This window comes from Chrysochloris asiatica, unplaced genomic scaffold, assembly GCF_000296735.1.
Source record: "Chrysochloris asiatica unplaced genomic scaffold, ChrAsi1.0 scaffold00039, whole genome shotgun sequence".
Lineage (NCBI taxonomy): Eukaryota > Metazoa > Chordata > Mammalia > Afrosoricida > Chrysochloridae > Chrysochloris > Chrysochloris asiatica.
In genome coordinates, this window is record NW_006408557.1 from 7,535,106 (window position 1) to 7,552,745 (window position 17,640).

Genomic DNA, 17,640 nt, shown 5'->3' on the forward strand with positions numbered 1-17,640 from the left:
TGTACTAGTTCTTTTTATGCATGGATGTGATGCTGGAAGCCATTTTGTGAATTTGTAAACATTTAGATTTTTGTAAGATTGATCTAGAGGACTTAGGTATCTTTGGGTATAGAAGTATGTTGGGAAGTTCTCTATTATTTTTCATTTGATACTATAGTCTTCAGAGGAGTGACTGTAAGTGAAATAGTATGTGAAGTTCCTGTAAGTCTATTTTGTCTTAGATAAAGGAATAGGGTATATGTTTCTTTATCTGAATGTTGATCTATCTTTCTCATTGCTCCTGAGTGTAAGTGTGGAACTAACTCTGGAATTGTCAGTTGGGCAGATGCGCAGAGTCAGCTTAAGCACATTGAAGCAGCATTTGACCAGGAGGCTGCAGCAGTGTTGATGGCACGGCTTGGTGTGTTCCGTGCGGAGTCAGAGGAGGGGCCCGATGTACTCCGGTGGTTAGACCGACAGCTCATCCGACTGGTAAATTTGGGGAAACCAGTAGAAATGGGTAGAGTGGGGAAGGTATGGAATCAGGATGTACGCGGAGAGAAGAATTTATAAAACCAGGTGAAATGACTACATGTGGAATCAGAAAACAAAATGTTAAGTGTGAATCTTCCAGAGTAGTGATAATGTAACAGAAGTAGAAAATAAAAAAGGAGAATAAGCAATATAGTGGAAGGTGGTGAATAGGTTTTTGCTGTTGTTTTTGTTGTTTTTGACATACTGGATCACTGAATGTAAACTTGCAAAAATGGAAGTCCAAGATGGTAACTTGGATTTTAAGTCAGCACTAGACATTGAGAAGGAGAAATTTGAATGACTGCTTTGACTCTAATGTTCATTTGTAGCCAAAGCATAGCGAATGGGAATAGGGGGCTAGGAGCTAACCTCTACAGAGTCCATTTAGGCAGAGAAGAAGGAGCTATTGAAGAAAGCAGAGAATGTTGGGTTGAAAAGCTGGCAAGGAATAGGAAAGTGATAGCAGTTAAAGGAGAATTCCAAGACATCTGGGGAGTCACTTGGTTTATGTTACTTGAGAGTTCAAAAAGATGAGACATTGTCTTGAATCTAAAGCAATATTAGAAAGGAATACAACCTAGTGGCTGGAAGAAATGTATAATTGGAAATAAAGATAGAGAAAACATTGTAGTTTAAAAATGCCACTGAAAGGAACAAATGTAATGTGAGAACATCAAGGTTCATTTGTAATGGGTAGCATCTGGTGATCTTAGAGAGTTTTTATATGGAACAGGGCCCAGAGAGAGCTCATCTAGCCCCTCGCTACTCAGACTGGTCCTTGCACCAGCATTGCCTAGAGCATGTTGGACATGCAGAATTTCCAGCCTCTCCAGATATTCCAAATCAGAGTCTGCATTGTATCAAGAGTTGTTTGCCTGATCATGCTTGAGGGGTGCAGGTCTGGAATACAGTTGTTGTTGTTGTTGTTGTTAAGTGCCGTCGAGTCAGTTCCGACCCATAGCGACCCTGTACAGGGTTTCCGAGGGTGTAAATCTTTACGGGAGTAGAAAGCCTCATCTTTCTCCCGCGGAGCAGCTGGTAGTTTCCAACCACTGACCTTAAGGTTCGCAGCCCGATTCCTAACCACTGCGAATGCAGTTAGGAAGTGACAAATTTGAGATTTGAATGTAGCTCTCAAATTCTAAAGGTTTTTCCAGTTATCCTAACTTTGTTTTGTTTTGTTTTCTGTTCACCAGTGTCAGAAGTTTGGACAGTATAACAAAGAAGACTCCACTTCTTTTAGGTTATCAGATTCCTTCTCTTTGTATCCTCAGGTAAGCAATATATGTTTTAAAAGTAACTGTAGAAGAACAAATTATGATAGACAGAAACCTCACTCCTCTTAGGATAAAATGAAGACTATGTTTTGAGACTTTATAGGTGATGAAAGTTGGTGAATTCAAAACACATTGTGTTTTTGTGCAAGACAGAATCTTAAACTCTACAGAAGGCAAAGATGAAGAAACACTGCTTCTGACATGCAGAGAAGAGAAAATTATAAATATTCATAAAAAGGCAAAAAACGATTATTGCCATAAGACCATGAGTAAAATGTCTAATTTGCAAATGTTCTGAGCGAACAGTCAGCTATCTCATCAACACACCAAGAAAGTTAAGCAAACGTGAAGATTACTATAGTAAGACAAGCCCACAGTTAATGCAAATATGTAATGGGACTGGCATACCTCAGGGATACTGTGGGTTCAGTTCCAGACCACTTCAACAAAGGAAATAACACAGTGGAGCAAATCACACTAATTTTCTACTTTCTCACTAATTATAAAAGTTACGTTTATGCTATACTGTAGTCTAGTAAGTGTGTAATAGCATTATGAAAATGTTGAAATACTATAACAATTATGAAAATGTGATACAAAGTGAGCAAATGCTGTTAGAAAAACCAGCACCAAAAGACTTTTCCAACACAGGGTCGCCACATTCAGTTTCTAAAAATAAAAATGCAGTATCTGGAAGGCACATTAGAACAGGGTGAAATAATAAAATGTCTGTATGCCTAGTGGTTGTATGCTGCCTTAGACCTAGGAGTCAGCATCTTGTAAATAGCTGCAGTACCCCTAACACCAAGCATTTGGGAGCCACTGGGCAGGGAAAGAAGTGGATGGAGCACTGCTGGGTGGAGTCATGGGTTTGTGTAGCTACCTTTCTGAACGTCCATCCTTATTTGTAAGTGAGCAAATACAGCAGTGAGTGTTGCATGAGCTTAGGGAGAGGAAGTATTTAGCATGCTCTCAGGCCCTTGCTGAGTACTTTGTAAAACGTCAGCCAACTCTACAGTGGGGCACAGGACTCTCTGCTTAGACTTTCCAGACATGAGCTTCTTAGATGGAAGCAAATTCTATAATTTTTTCCCTTCTCTTAGAGGAATAAATAGAAATAAAACTTTTTTTTTTTGCTTTAAATTTTTTATTGTAGTGTAATATGAAGAACAAAACATTTCTACCATTTGTGCACGTACAGTTCAGTGGCATTTATATTCCCCTCACTGTAGTGCAATATTCAACACTACAAAACTCATTTTTAAATAAACCTTCTAGGACTTAGACAGCCTGTAGAGTACTCATTATGGAAAGTGTGTACTCACATTTCACTTACTAACTTGTATGGTTCAGACTGTCAGGATTGAAAGATAGGTCAGAGGTCATTTCACTATAATTGGACTCAGTATTTATGATTGGGTCTGACCAATGAAAACACTACATTTCTAAAATATTACCCGTATTCTAGAAATAAGGTCCCTGTCTGTATCTTATGAGTCTTGTGTCCCTGATGTCCCTGCTTTAGTTTAGGCTCTCCTCACTTCTTACCCAATTTTAGTCAGTCTGACAGCCAGCACTGTTTTAGTACCCCATGTCGGACAGTGTTCTAGAAAAGGTGGATGGGATGGCTACAAGTCAGGTTAGGCTGCTGAACTCATGAACCTTAGAAGTAAAAATAAGATAATTTTAAATAATAGTAAAAGCAAGTTCTTTAGATGTTGCCATGAACTGAACAAAAGTGCATTAGTTGCGAGAGAGGAGGAAGTCAGGATAAGGCCAGAGACCTAGTGATGGGAAAGAGCCATCCATAGTACCATTAGACAGAAGAAGTGGCAGGTGCAAAGGGCTTGAGGCAGGACCTGGTATGTTCAAGGAATGAAAAGGACTGTGATTATAATGTAGTAGATGCAACTAGTCTTCTTGTCTGCAGTTGGGCCTCTTGCATCTGTTCTCCACACTGCAGCTGAAGAGTTTTTCAAGGAACAGTTTTGATCCTGTCTCTGCTTAAAATCCGGAGGACCTGCTTCCTTTACCTTTTAATCCTCAGGGTAAAGAACATACTTTTCCAACATTAGTTCTTGTTCCTCACTCCCCTGTACCCTTCCCTCCAACCTGTCAAACCAGAGACCTGAACTTTCAAGTGGCTCACTTGCTGTTATTACAGTGCCTGGAGTTCCTCTTCTCTCTGGCCCCTTGGCCTCCTCATAACTGTCTTTCAGGTTGTGTCCTCAGACCTCAGTGGCTCTGGGAAGCATCTCTTGCTGCCCCTCTACTCTTCCCCCCAACCCCACCATCCCCACCCTAGTAGTAGTCTTCTGTACTGTGGCTCCTGTTTTGCCACCTTAGGTATGTTTTTCATCACTGGACCTGTGTCCTCTCTGAAAGCAGGCATTCGGTCTTCACAGCCTGGTCCAAAACTCCAAAAATAAATGTTTCTTTACTTCCATCCTTTCATGTAGAAATCATGGTATGGCGCTATAGGATAAGCCCTGGACCACAAGGTCGGTTTGAACCACAAGGTCAGCAGTTCAGACTCACCTTGGACACTGGATACCGGGTTGCTATGAGTCAGAACCGACTTAACAGTAATAAGCGTTTCATATAGAGGACTGTTTTCTGTAAGTCTGGGAACTCCTGTTTGAGAGGCCTGAGGCAGGTTTACTCTCTGTCAAAAAAGGTTGCCACTACCTGTTTTTTGTCATTTCTCTTTTCTTTCTCTGTGTGACTGCAGTTCATGTTCCATCTTAGAAGATCTCCATTCCTCCAAGTGTTTAACAACAGTCCCGATGAGTCTTCGTATTATAGACATCATTTTGCCCGACAGGATCTGACCCAGTCCCTTATCATGATCCAGCCCATCCTCTACGCCTATTCATTCCATGGGCCACCAGAGGTAGGATTTATAGGAATTCTTTGAGAATTACTATCGCTTGATTTTTTTTTTTTTCCTAGCAAATTGCTATTAGAGAAAAACTTAAAATGAGAACTTTTCAGACTTTGTAGTAATTGTTTAAATATGCATAAGAAAATGTTAAAGGACATAAAAAACTATTAAATTACCTGTTAAAAATTTTTTTCAAAATATATAGATACTTCTTTTCAATGCGCTCATGTAATTTGACTCACAAGTCCTGGTGTAGCACTGTAGGATAAACACTGGACTGCTAACCACAAGGCTGTTCAAACCTACTGACTGCTCCTAAGAAGCCCTATACAAGGTCTCTAGAGTCAGAAATGACTCGCTTAACAACAATTCTGTGTCTTGTATCTGGAGAAAGTATTCCTGAATACAGAAGATCTTTGACATTTTGAACTAATAAAGAGTTAGAAAATAATCCAAATGTTTCATAGTAGGAAAATTAAGTAACTATGAAATATTTAGAGAGTTTAGGTAACTAGAAGGTAGTTAAATTATTGTGTAAAAATGCTGCATGAAAAAATCAGAACATAAACTTCTAAATTATGTTTTTAAAAGCCTACAAGCATTTAAAAAATACATGGAGATAAACTAAAATATCGATATTTGTTGTGCTTAGGTGCAAATTTAGAAATTTTCTTTGATGAGTATGAGTTTTAATTACTTCTATTTTTTGTAGCAAACTACAAATGTATTAAAATCTGTTCCCTCTCATATAGATATCCCTGTTCTCATCTACAGCTGTAATAGATTTGAGAGAAAATCTCTCTGGTAGATAAGGTACCAATTCTAGCATAAAACAGAGTGGTTGGAATTTTTTCTGGTTCCTAAACTAGAAGATGTTGATCTCCCTTCACAAATGATCAAAGATAATTTGGAGCATCTTTCTCCTATAAAGCTAAGAATATTGCTAATGAAGGGAGCAAAAGTGGGAGTGTGGTATAAAGAGAGTGGGTACAACCAGCTGAGGCCACCTAGAAGCATTTATAAAGCCATGGCTGGTTCTGTGGACACCCAGACTGGACACCCTGAGTGTGGAGTTGGAGTGGCCAACATAGGTGGAAGGGACAGGGAAGACCAATGCATCTGTCACTCCCTTTCTTTCAGCCAGTCCTCTTGGACAGCGGCAGCATTCTAGCTGACAGGATTTTGCTGATGGATACTTTTTTCCAAATTGTCATCTATCTTGGCGAGGTAAGATTGAATCAATATCTTTTCTTACTATTATTATTTCTTATTGATTGATTTAGATTTTTATGACATTTGAAATAAGAATTTAGACTTAGAGAGCCTACAGTTTATTAAAATTATTTTCCTGACTTTTTTTTCTAATAAATAAAATCTTTTTTAGAGTATATGGGACATTTGTATATTTGGTAATTTTAATAATACTTTACTATAAGTATATGTACTCATTTGATCCTCTTCGACTACTGTATTCACTATAACTACTTTCTGAGTTATCAGGAAAGGCCAGCTTTCCCTTCCTCAATAAACTTGTTATACACACTATTCTCTTGTCCTTTCAGAATTATGTTGGACATAAACACTAGTGAGTTGGGGGTAAGTTTTTTCCCCTCATGAAATAATGAGGTACAGGGAACCTTACTCTGGGTCTATGGATCCCTAAGATAGCTAGCTCTGATTGTGCTTCAAGGGAGAGTCCCATTTATTTCTCAGAGCTTCATGCCCTAAGAATTTTGTACATCTTAATGGCAGAAAATCTTTTAACTGAGCATTATATTCAGTGATATGTTTTCTTCTGTAGTCCATTCTTTGTTTTGGTGATTGACTTAGCTTCCTAGTGTGCCTCCATTAGAAGTGACTTCAGATGTCTTAAAAAGATATAATTGCATTTTAGAATTCCTTTAATAATGTAGAAAGAATTTCATTTTCTAATATCAATAAGCGTTTTCACTTACCTTACTGTTTATTGAGTGCCCTTTGTGTGCAAATAACGAATTCTAAAGATAAGGATAACCAACTTTGTTCTCGCTTTACAAAAGCTCTCTAGTTGTGGGTGTTCTTACTAGTTTTTATACCCAAGTGAGCTTTTGAACATTTTTTCTAGGCCACCAGTCATTAAAAAAAAATTAAGACAGAAAAAAATGGTACTGGGAACCCCAAGGAGAGTGGGCTGCAAAAGGAGCCTTCTACAGAGAATACTCTTTCTGGTTTCATATTAGCAGTTCTGGATTTAAAACACATCGAGGACTTGTTATGCTCGATTGCTCCATTATTTCTTGTGTCTTTTCATCTAAAATACATGTGAAAGCATTTCAGACAATTTCTAAATAGAGATCTATTAATTAACCAATATTTCTTCATTTCCTGTTTGTACAAGATATTTCCTAGATCAGCTGCTGAGGGGCGTAAAAGAATGAGACACAATATGTTTAGCATAACTGGGGACTCCAATCTTTATTTTTCACAGTTTAGTATAATTGCTTTCTACTCACTGTCTAACACTCATATCAGATATCAGTTCTTACAACTTTTATCTGTTGTTTGCTCCCCTGCCAAGAGTATCCCAGCTTGGGGCCTGAGGAAGCAGAGTACAATGGTGGGGTCTATTTTACCCATTCTGAGTGGCATTGCACACTGAGGTATGGGTATAATGTGTGTGCTGTTAGGAAGAGAATGGAAACTGGGTGATCTTCAGGCACCTAACGTATCCCTTTGTATGCCTGAGGCGAAGAGATGAGAGACTAGACCAAGTGCTAGCAATGGAATTGGAAAGGGAGCTCCTGGCTCCTTGAAATGGCTAACCCATGGGATGTTAGGAAAAGGGAGAAGTGTGATTGAAGGCTTTGACATTTCTGAGGCGACTGGGTTGTTGATGGTATCACCGTTTAGCTCCCCTAGAGAATCTAGAAGAGGTTTCTTTTCCATTAATACCTTGCTGATGTAGAGAACTACACTGAGATTGGAGAGTCTGCCTCCTCACTAACTACATACCTAAGTATTTTACCTGAAAAATGTTTCCAGTAGTTATTAATGGCTTTAGCCAAAGGTTAATGTTTTCCTGGGAGAAGCATGCTCCACTGTTGTGCTGTGGGTCAGTAGTGGTAGTGTTGGTGCATCTTCTTTGCTTACTCATACTTCTTGTTCTGGTCAGCGGTGCTCTGCTCTCCCTCTGATGCTGGACATTCTTTGTCCCGAGACTTCTTCACAGGAAACAAGTCCTTAGTCATGGGAATGATACTAGAATGAAAACCAACTGTGAAGGCTGTCATTACAGCTTTTCCACAAGAATTTTGGTTTGTTTATTTGGTGTAGACCATAGCCCAGTGGCGTAAAGCTGGATACCAGGACATGCCTGAATATGAAAACTTCAAGCACCTTCTGCAGGCACCACTGGATGATGCTCAGGAAATTCTGCAAGCGCGCTTCCCAATGCCACGGTACATTAACACAGAACATGGAGGTAGTCAGGTGAGTAAGCTGAGTTCTAGCTTGGATGATCTGTTTTTAATGGTACATTTTTATGGCTATAAATCCAACCACAATATAGTTAATACAAATTTTATGTGGTGACACAGCTGATATGTAGGTAAACTTCCAAATATGATTTCTTATAAAATTAATGGGTAAAATATGTTGATGTAAAAGTGAGAATTTCCAAAATAAAGTAGATATTTCATATTTCAGGGAGTCCTAATAAATGAAGAGTTATAAGAATAAGCTAAAGAAACTATGCATTGAAAACTTTCGAACTTAACCAGAGAAATGTTATAAAAACTTTATTGTTTTTATACATTAATAACAATTTAAATCATGTTTGTTTGTTTTTAAGGCTCGATTCCTTTTGTCCAAAGTGAATCCATCCCAGACTCACAATAACCTTTATGCTTGGGGACAGGTAAGAAATTATTAGGTATTTGGGAAGGAGATCAGGGTACATTTGTAAAACTTTAGTTTTAAATACTACAAATTAGGTTTGTTTTGGCCTTTGAGACAGATAATTTGTGGGTTTTGCTTCAAAGAAAACCTTGACTCTCATAGTTGGGGAGCTCCCTTCATGGACTCCTTCACAGTATAATGTAATAGGCTCAGGCATCTCTTGACTTCCCAGCCATTGTTGAAAGGCTGTCTTTCCTCCATTGAATCGCCGTACTTCTTTGTCAAAGATTGCGTAGGCATTTATCTGTGAGTCAAGTTGTGGGTGCTCTATTCATCTATGTGCCTGTCTTCTACTGCAGCTAGATAGTAAGTCTTGAAATTCAGTGAACTGATTCTCCCACTTTATTTTTCTTTTGAAAAATTATTTAAGCTATCTTAGTGCTTTTGTATTTCCATATAAATCTTAGAATAATCTATTAAAAACCTTGCTGAGCTTTTGATAGGATCTACATTAAACTTGTATATGAATTTGATGAGAGTTAACATCTTCGACATCTTTTAATCTATATATTCAGGGTGTCTCTCAATGTATTTAAATCTGCTTAATTTATTTCATCAGCACTAGGTAGCTTTCACATTCTTTTTCTTTTTCCTTTTAATTTTAATTTCAGTGTCTAAGTGTTTCAGTGTCCAGCTTGTTGTTTATGTAGATTGTTTATGCCTTCTTACAGATTTAAATTTTTTTCAGACATTCATTATTTCATTTAATAATTTTTCATCGCCTCCCTCCCTCTTTCTCCTTTTTTCTGGAATTGTGATGACATGAATGTTTGTTCTTTTGTTATAGTACCACAGACCCCTGTGACCCTTTTCATTTTTGATTATTTTCCGATTTTTTTTTTTTTTTTCTTTGTTGTTCAGATTAGGTCATTTAAATTGTTCCAGTTCATTGTTTATTTCCTCAGTCGCTTTCTTGCTGGTGAGACCATCCACTGAGTTTTTTGTTTTGCTTTATATATTTTTGAGTTCTAAATTGCTACTTAGTTTTTGTTTATATCTTCTATTTCTTTCCTGAGGCATGCATATCTGCTCACATTTATATTGAAATGTTTTTATCATGCCTGCTTTAAAATCTTATGATAATTCTAATATCATTGCCATCTCAATCTTGGCATTTATTGATTGTCTTTTTCCATTCATTTGAGATCTTCCTGGTTTTTGGTATGACAGGTATTTTCTTTAGAAACCTGGATATTTGTGTATTTCTTATTAGACTCGGGATCTTATTTAACATGCTGCTTTAGTTGGCTTGCTGTGACACTGCTCTGGCAGGGGGTTGGGGGCACCACCTTGTTATTGCCAGGTGGATACAGAAGTCCAGGTTTTCCGCTTGATTTCTGTTGATAGCCAAGGTGGAGGGACCTCCTTATTACCACTGGGTGATGGTCAAAGTCCTGACTTTCCATAAGCCTCCTCTGACACTGTCCCAGTAGGGAGGCAGAAGAGCACTTCATTATTGCCAGGTTGAAGTTCAGAGTCCTCATATGGTCTATACCATAGGGGTGGGGAGACTCGTCTTGATGCCCTACTTGGTCTTCTCTGATAACACCCTGGTGGGAGTATTTGGGTACCTAGTTATTGTCTTACAAGAATAAAATTTAGGCTCCCTGTTCAGTCTTTGCTGGTATGTACAGAGGTCACAGTTTTCGTTCACGATTAGCTGAAGTATGATGGTTACTGATAAAGTTTCCGTTGTCTGTTTGGATAGAGAGAGCAAGGTTTTTGTTTTGTCTGTGCTCATTGACATTTCCAAGGCTGTAAAACTAAGTGAGCGCATACTGACACATTTTTCTCCTGTGGAGTGGCTACTGGTAAATTCAAACCACCAACCTTTGAGTTTGCAGCAGAGCTCTTTAACCATACTACCAGGGCTCTTTGAGCATAACAAACTCACTGCCATCGAGTCATTTTTCAACTAAGGGACCCCTATGGAGGGTTTCCAAGGCTGTTAATCTTTCCTGAAGCAAAAAGCCTGATCTTTCTCCCTCGGAGTGGTGGGGGGTTTGTACTTATCCTGTAGTGCCACTGGAGCCCCTTTGGCGTAGGACTTGTTGGGTGCTGTTAAGTTGTTTCCAGCAGAATGACACACTGCCTGATCCTGTGCTGGCCTCATAATCATTGTTATGTTTGAGCCCATTGCTGCTGTCACTGTGTCAGTCCATATTGTAGGGGGTCTTCCTCTTTTTCACTTACCCTCCACTTTACCAAGCATGATGTCCTTCTCCAGGGACTGATCCCTCCTGAGAACAAGCGAAGTCTTAACCATCCTTGCTTCTAAGGAGCATTCTGGCTGTATTTATTCCCTGACAGATTTGTTTGTTCTTCTGGCATTTCATGGTACTTTCAATATTCTTTTCCAACACTTCAAATGCATCGATTCTTCTATAGTCTTCCGTATTCATTGTCAAACTTTCACATTGTATGAGGCGATTGAAAATACCATGGTTTGGATGAGGTGTGTCCTCAAAGTGACAGCTTTGGGTCAGGTGTGCCCTCAAAGTGACAAAAGAGGTCTTGTGCAGAAGATTTGCCTAATGCAATATGCTTTTTGGAGTAGGTTCTGGCAAATTGGATGGGAAAGATGGTTGGCAGGTGTGGGGGTCTCAAGGAGCTCATCAGGCCTGCTGGGTGACCCTGATGCTGGATTAGTTATCAAAAGTGGAGAGTGTGCTGGGGGGCTGTTTTAAAGTAGAGGGTCATATGCTATGAAATGATGTGTGCAGTGGTGCTCCTGGCCTGGTCTGGTCAGAAGGGGCGCTCAGAGAAAGGTGTTGTGAGGAAATATGCTCTACTCGAATTCGTTAGCGAGGCAAGGGGTGGGAGAGCACTTACCACAGTACTGTACCTGTAAATGTGTTCTGAGAAAGAAATGTCCTTAACTCACCAGCTATTGAGATATGTGTTAATGAACCTTTCTCATTTAATTTCAGGAAACTGGAGCACCCATCCTAACTGACGATGTTAGCCTGCAAGTGTTCATGGATCACTTGAAGAAGCTGGCCGTCTCCAGTGCCAGTTAAAGCAACCAAGAAATAGAGACCAATAGTGTCAGAATGTGTCCATGATTGTTTATAAAGACTTAATAACATTCCTTTCACTTTCTGGCAGATTTTAATAAATAATCAAAGAAAATTTTATATGTTAACACTTTAGATTATAATTTATTTGTTTCCTTTATCTATGCCCCTTTTCTTATACCATAAAATTATAAAGTTATGAATGTTTTAGTACTTGTAGGTGTTTATATGCTTTCTATTTCAATTGTAGAGTCTATGTAAAATCAAAGGTAATATACTAGGGTAATTAAAAAAAATTACTAATTTTCCAATTCATATGAGGGGTCTTTAAAAGTTCATGTAAACTGTATATTATAAAAAGGTTATGCATGGATTAAAATTTTTTTGCACCCAGATAAACTGGTTCTTACTTGTTACAGCATGTCTGAACAGGATCTAGTTTGAGACACTAAGAAGAATAAGACATCAGTTTCAAAGATCTCCAGCCAGAATCCTAAAATTGAAACAAGAACAAACATCACACTTATGATGAGACTTGGGTGGAAGAATGGTGAAATCATTGATGCTTTATGAAAAGTTTACGAGGACAATGCCCCAAAGAAATTAATTTATCAATGGATAACTCATTTTAAGAAGGGATAGGACATGTTGAAGGTAGAGCCCACAGTGGCAGGCCCTCCAGATCTGTTTGGAAGGAAACAATCTTGTTTGTGTCCTAATTGAAGAGGACTGAAGATTAGCAGCAGAAACTATAGGCAACACCGTAGACATCTCAATTGGTTCAGTTTACACAGTTCTGACTGGAGATTTAAAGTTGATCAAACATTCTACTCAATGGGTGCCAAAACTGTTGAGCCCAGACCAGCTGCAGATCAGAGCAGAATGTTCTGTGGAAATTTTGTACAATTGGGATCAAGATCCTTAAGTATTTCTTGGAAGAATTGTAACAGGAGATGAAACGTGATCTTACCAGTGTGATCCTGAAGATGAGACACAATCAAAGCAATGGTTATCAAACAGACCAGTCAAAAGCAAAAGTCATGACAACAGTTTTTTTGGATGCTCAATGAATTTTTGTTGGGCCAAAGAATGATAACATTTGCTTATTATGAGAGTGTTGAGAAAATTTATCAAAGGTTTATAGAAATAACACCCATTTTCTTCACTTAAAAATGCAAAAGAGACTGTATTTACATGGATAAATTCCTATAAACTTTTCGAAGTCCCCTCATTATGCACAGGTTTATTCCAAACAAACATGTTTTAAAATGTCTCTGATCAGTGGATAACTGAAAACAAGATCTCTCAGACTTACCTTAGTCTCTTTAGGGTGCCTTTCAAAAGAATGTCCGATCTAAACTAGCTTCCAAAGGATTCTGCTGGGCCAATTAAATTCAAGTCAGAGATGGCAGCTCAGAAGGCTATGGCAACTGTTTTTTTTGGATACCCAAGGGGTACTCTTGATAGATTTTTCTTGAAGAATACAAAATGATGACAGCCAGGGGCTTATTGGGAAGAAGTTTTAAGAAAATTGAAAATTGCGTTAGTGACAAAGGACAGAAAAATTGCACCTAGGAATTTTTTCCCATCACAACAATGCACCTCATTCTTTGTTGTAGGATAAGCAAGGGCTGTCCTATGAGAATTCCTTTGGAAACCGTACTCGAAAGTCCTGATCATGTGTGTTTCTGCAAACTTCTTTTTGTTTCCCAAACTCGATATTTAAAAATAACATGATTTCAGTTCCCAGAGAATGTCAAAACTGCTGTTTTGATGTGATGTAAATATATGGGTCGGAACCGACTCGACGGCACTTAACAACAACAACAACAAATAGAAGAATACAGAATTTTTTCAGAGAGGGCTTAAAGAAATTGAAACACCCCCTTCCTTGCTATGAAACAAAACGCGACAGGCTGAGTACAAAAGCAGTGCTTCTCCAATGCAAACTAACTCAAGTCACAACAAAAGCTTAAAAAAAAAAAAAAAAAAATTCCATCAGGATTCCTGTAGAAATTGACAAACTAATTCAAACATTTGTTGTTACTGTTTGGTGTTATGGAGTTGGCTCCAACTCAGATGGACTCTAGGCACAACAGAAGGAAACTCTGCCCAGTCCTGCACTGTCTTCCTAATTGTCACATTTGAGTCCGCTGTGTCAGTCCATCTTGTTGGGAGGGTCTTCCTCCTTTTTATAGATCCTCTATAAAAAAAAGCATAATGTCCTTCTCCATGGACTGGTCCTAGTGCATGAAATCTAGTCTCACCTTCAGCCTATGCGCCTTCCTAATCATACTTGTTTGTTCTTCTGGAGTCTGTGGCACTTTTAATTTTTTTTTCCAACATCATAGTACAAGTGCATCAATTATTCTCCAGTCTTCCTTATTCATTGTCCAGTTCTTACAATAAGTTTGCTGTGTAGTTGTGAGTTAATTTCCTTACCTTGCAGAAAATGCTGGAATTTATCAATTGCTTCCTACATGATAGTTACAGCCAAGACATCCTAGAGGTGTCCAGTATGTGTAGAGATAGCCCATTTTCCATTGGCACAAACTGTGAGCAGGACACTACTAGGAAATAGAGATTCAGGAAAAACTTTAATTGTTCATATAAAACCTGGCGTAGAGGAGTTTTCATCCACCACAAACCAACCACTCCAATACTCTTTGGGTTATTCTGGCTCGTGGTAAAGTGTGCTGATCACTCTCATAATCAAATCCTTCTTCAGGCATCATCAGAGGCATTTCAGTCAAATGGGCAGACTCATCTTCCAGCTGGTACCTTCTGTGCCGGTTGGCCCCCTGCCGGGGCCCCACCGCTTTGTAGTAGGCAATGCGTTTGCAGTTGGCAGCAGCCACAGTAGCGGCGCTGGGCACCAGGTACAGCGGGATCTGGCCCGCCATGTTGGGCCACCACTTCCCGCCCCGCCCCGCTTCCCTTGGGTCGCCGCCTCGCTCTTTCCCTTTGCTTCAGCAGGGCAGAAGCCCTGCCCGTGCTCTACCTGCCCTCCGCGCGTCGGCGGTCCAATAATGTCAGCCAGCAGTACATTTTTACTTCCCTCATACTTTGTCAGCTCGCTTTGTTGTTGTTATGTGCCGTGGAGTCGGTTCCGACTCATAGTGACCCTGTACAGGGTTTCCGAGGCTGTAAATCTTTACGGGAGTAGAAAGCCTCGTCTTTCTTCTTTGGAGCAGCTGGTAGTTTCGAACTGCTGACCCTGAGGTTAGCAGCCTGATTTGTAACCAACCACTATGCAACTCATTACAATCATAAAGAAACTTATAATAATCATAAAGGACGTAAATTTGGATGAGGGAAGCTCTGGATAAAGGGATGCTAATAATACAAATTTCATCTCCGGAGTCTCTGTGTGATTGTTTTTCAGTGGCTCATCTAAGAAATACTTTCTTAGTTTAATCCTTATTTCCTGCCTAGTTGGCAGACCAAGCAGGAGTGTGACAAATAAGAAACTCTATTAAGACAGTGGTCTAGTGTGTCACTGGCTGAAGCTTATGAGAGTCATTCCATGTAGTTGGAACAGCACAGTTAACTATAGCGTTATTAAGAGCCATTGAGTTGGTACCGACTCGTGGCCACCCTGTATAGGTTTTACGAGGAGGAGCTGGTGAGTTTGAACTGCCAACCTTGTGGTTTGCCGTCCAGTGCTGATCCTACAGTGCCACAGCAGCTGGCTTTAACTTGAGGAACTTTAACCATGTGACAACACATATCTCTGGATATCAAGTATAATCACTGGGACAGTTACTGTTGTAATTAAATTAACGGACTTCAAGAAGTTGGTGGAAAAATGGATTTGAAAGATGATAAAATTCTTCCATGAACTTTCTGAAGTTCTCTTGTATGTGCATGATAAAAAAATGTTATCCTAAAGAGTTTATGACACCAGTTTCCTCCCCTCCTTAAGCCTAGACCTATTCTCCAGAACTAACCATTTGTAATCTTTCTTTAATTTTGTTGTTGGTACATCAATTTTGATAAATATCTTTCAATCCCCAGTTTAGTGGAATGAGAGTATCTTTCTTTCCACTAACCAGTTTGGTCATCTATATACCTTTACATGGAGTCCTGGTATGGGGATGTAGGATAAGCACTGAACTGCTAGCAGCAAGGTAGGTGGTTCAAATCCACCAGCAGCTCCATGGAAACCCTATGCAGGGTCAATAGGAGTCTGAATTTGACTTGACAGTACTTAACAACATACCTTTATATTATCAAGATTAATAAAATTTACATTCTAGTCTATAGTCAACTGATGTGCTTTATCTCTGGGGTGATTTTGAAAGTTGAAAGCTAAGCATTTATACAGGTGTAAAGTAATTGGTGAGCAGGTGGTATAGTGGTCAGCAGTTCAAATGCCCTAGCCGCTCCTTGGAAGAAAGATGAGGCTTTCTGCTCTTGCAAACATTTATAGTCTTGGAAACCCTATACAGGGTCCTAATACACAATAACATTTGATATTGCTCATGGGGCTCAGGTGATATTCATTTTCTCCAGAATTCAGGTCTGATAGTCCCTTTACCACATGAATGGAATGCTTTCTAAGCAGCCAAACCAGAGTAACTTGGTTCCATCATGCTACATGTTTGTTTGCTTCCTGTTTGTATTATGACTTATTTGCTGTTGTTTTCCTAAGAGTTTCTAATACTTGTTTGCTTCTGTGTATGTCAGTGAGACTATATGTTGCTGTTAACTGCCATTGAGTCGGTTCTGACTCATGATGACCCTGTATAGGGTTTCTAAGGAACGGCTGGTAAGTTTGAACCACCGACCTTATGATTCAAATCAACCTTGCAGTCCAGTGCTTATCCTACAGCACCACACCAGGACTCCAAGGATATATGAGAGGGCTTCAAAAAGTTTGTGGAAAATGGAATGGAAAGGTAATAGAATTTTTCCATGAGCTTTTTGACATTCCCCTATACACAGCAAAACCTTTCATTCCAGTCTTGTGACTTTGGTTACTTTACCTGTGTGCATTCTCATTTCTGTTCTAGTTGTTTCACGTCCATTTACTTAATCTCCTGCCTCCCAATCTTTTCCTTTTCACTTATGCTCTAAGATAGCTATTGATCCTATGGTCTAATCTAATTTTTTTCTTTAAGTAATGTGATGCTTAAGAGTGACAATGTTTATTCTTTGGACTGAACTGTAACTTTAAAGGTAACTTCAGGGGGTAGTTTGAATTCAAGAGTTAAAGAACAACGCAGGGCAATAGACTCTTAGACGCCTCAAGATTCAATAGAAATTTGCTTTAAATTTTTTAAAAAATTTATTTTATTATTTAGAATATGGACAGCAGAAAATAGCACCAACTCAGCATGTATGTTGTTGTTAAGTGCTGTCAAGTCAGTTCCGACCCATAGCGACCCTAAACAGGGTTTCTCTGAGGCTGTAAATCTTTATGGGAGCAGAAAGCCTCATCTTTCTCCCATGGAGCAGCTGGTAATTTCGAACTGCTGACCTTGTGGTTTGCAGCCCGATTCGTAACCACTACGCTACCAGAACTTAGTAATATTTATCATGTTCTCCAAGCTGTGCAATTATTCTCACCTTCCTTTTCTGAGATGTTCCCTTATTTATATAAACTATCCCTTAAGGTTCTTATCTAGTCTTTCAAGTTGCTGTTTTTAATTTGATCCCATATAGATAGTTTTTAAAAGAGCAAAATGTTCAAGGTGAACCTTTTTACTAGTTAAGCTAAACTACTGTTTGGCTTTAAGAAGTCTTCAGGGGGTATTTTTAAAATAAACTTTAAAGATTCTAAGGGCAATAATTTCAGGGGTTCATCCAACTTCCATGGCTCCAGAAAGCCTGGATTCCATGCGAAACTTTTATTCTGTTATGCACTCCCCCCCCCCACACACACACTTTCTTTAGGATTCTTCTATAACATCTTTAGTAAAAATGTTCAGTAATGGTATCCAGTTCTGGTGGCATGGCAAAGGAGGCAATTAGCCACAGTCCATCTCTTCCTACTCCTGATCCTCTTCCT

General features: G+C 39.1%; 1 protein-coding gene and 1 pseudogene across 3 annotated transcripts in view; one reads left to right on the forward strand and one right to left on the reverse strand.

Moving 5' to 3' along the window:
• The window catches only part of LOC102842459 (protein transport protein Sec23B-like), a 39,018-nt gene extending 27,117 nt beyond the window's left edge, over nucleotides 1-11,901 (forward strand). For 2 of the 3 annotated variants that reach the window (XM_006860640.1, XM_006860641.1), the window contains 7 exons: nucleotides 318-471; nucleotides 1,710-1,787; nucleotides 4,522-4,683; nucleotides 5,815-5,901; nucleotides 7,987-8,142; nucleotides 8,504-8,569; nucleotides 11,541-11,901. In XM_006860640.1, coding sequence (XP_006860702.1) covers nucleotides 318-471; nucleotides 1,710-1,787; nucleotides 4,522-4,683; nucleotides 5,815-5,901; nucleotides 7,987-8,142; nucleotides 8,504-8,569; nucleotides 11,541-11,630 — 793 coding nt within the window. In that variant the 3' untranslated portion in view covers nucleotides 11,631-11,901. The remainder of the gene's footprint in view (nucleotides 1-317; nucleotides 472-1,709; nucleotides 1,788-4,521; nucleotides 4,684-5,814; nucleotides 5,902-7,986; nucleotides 8,143-8,503; nucleotides 8,570-11,540) is intronic. The other variant, XM_006860642.1, reaches the window with a different exon arrangement.
• Nucleotides 11,902-14,260: 2,359 nt separating this feature from the next.
• On the reverse strand, nucleotides 14,261-14,530 carry LOC102834793 (annotated as a pseudogene).
• Between the last annotated feature and the right edge of the window lie 3,110 nt (nucleotides 14,531-17,640).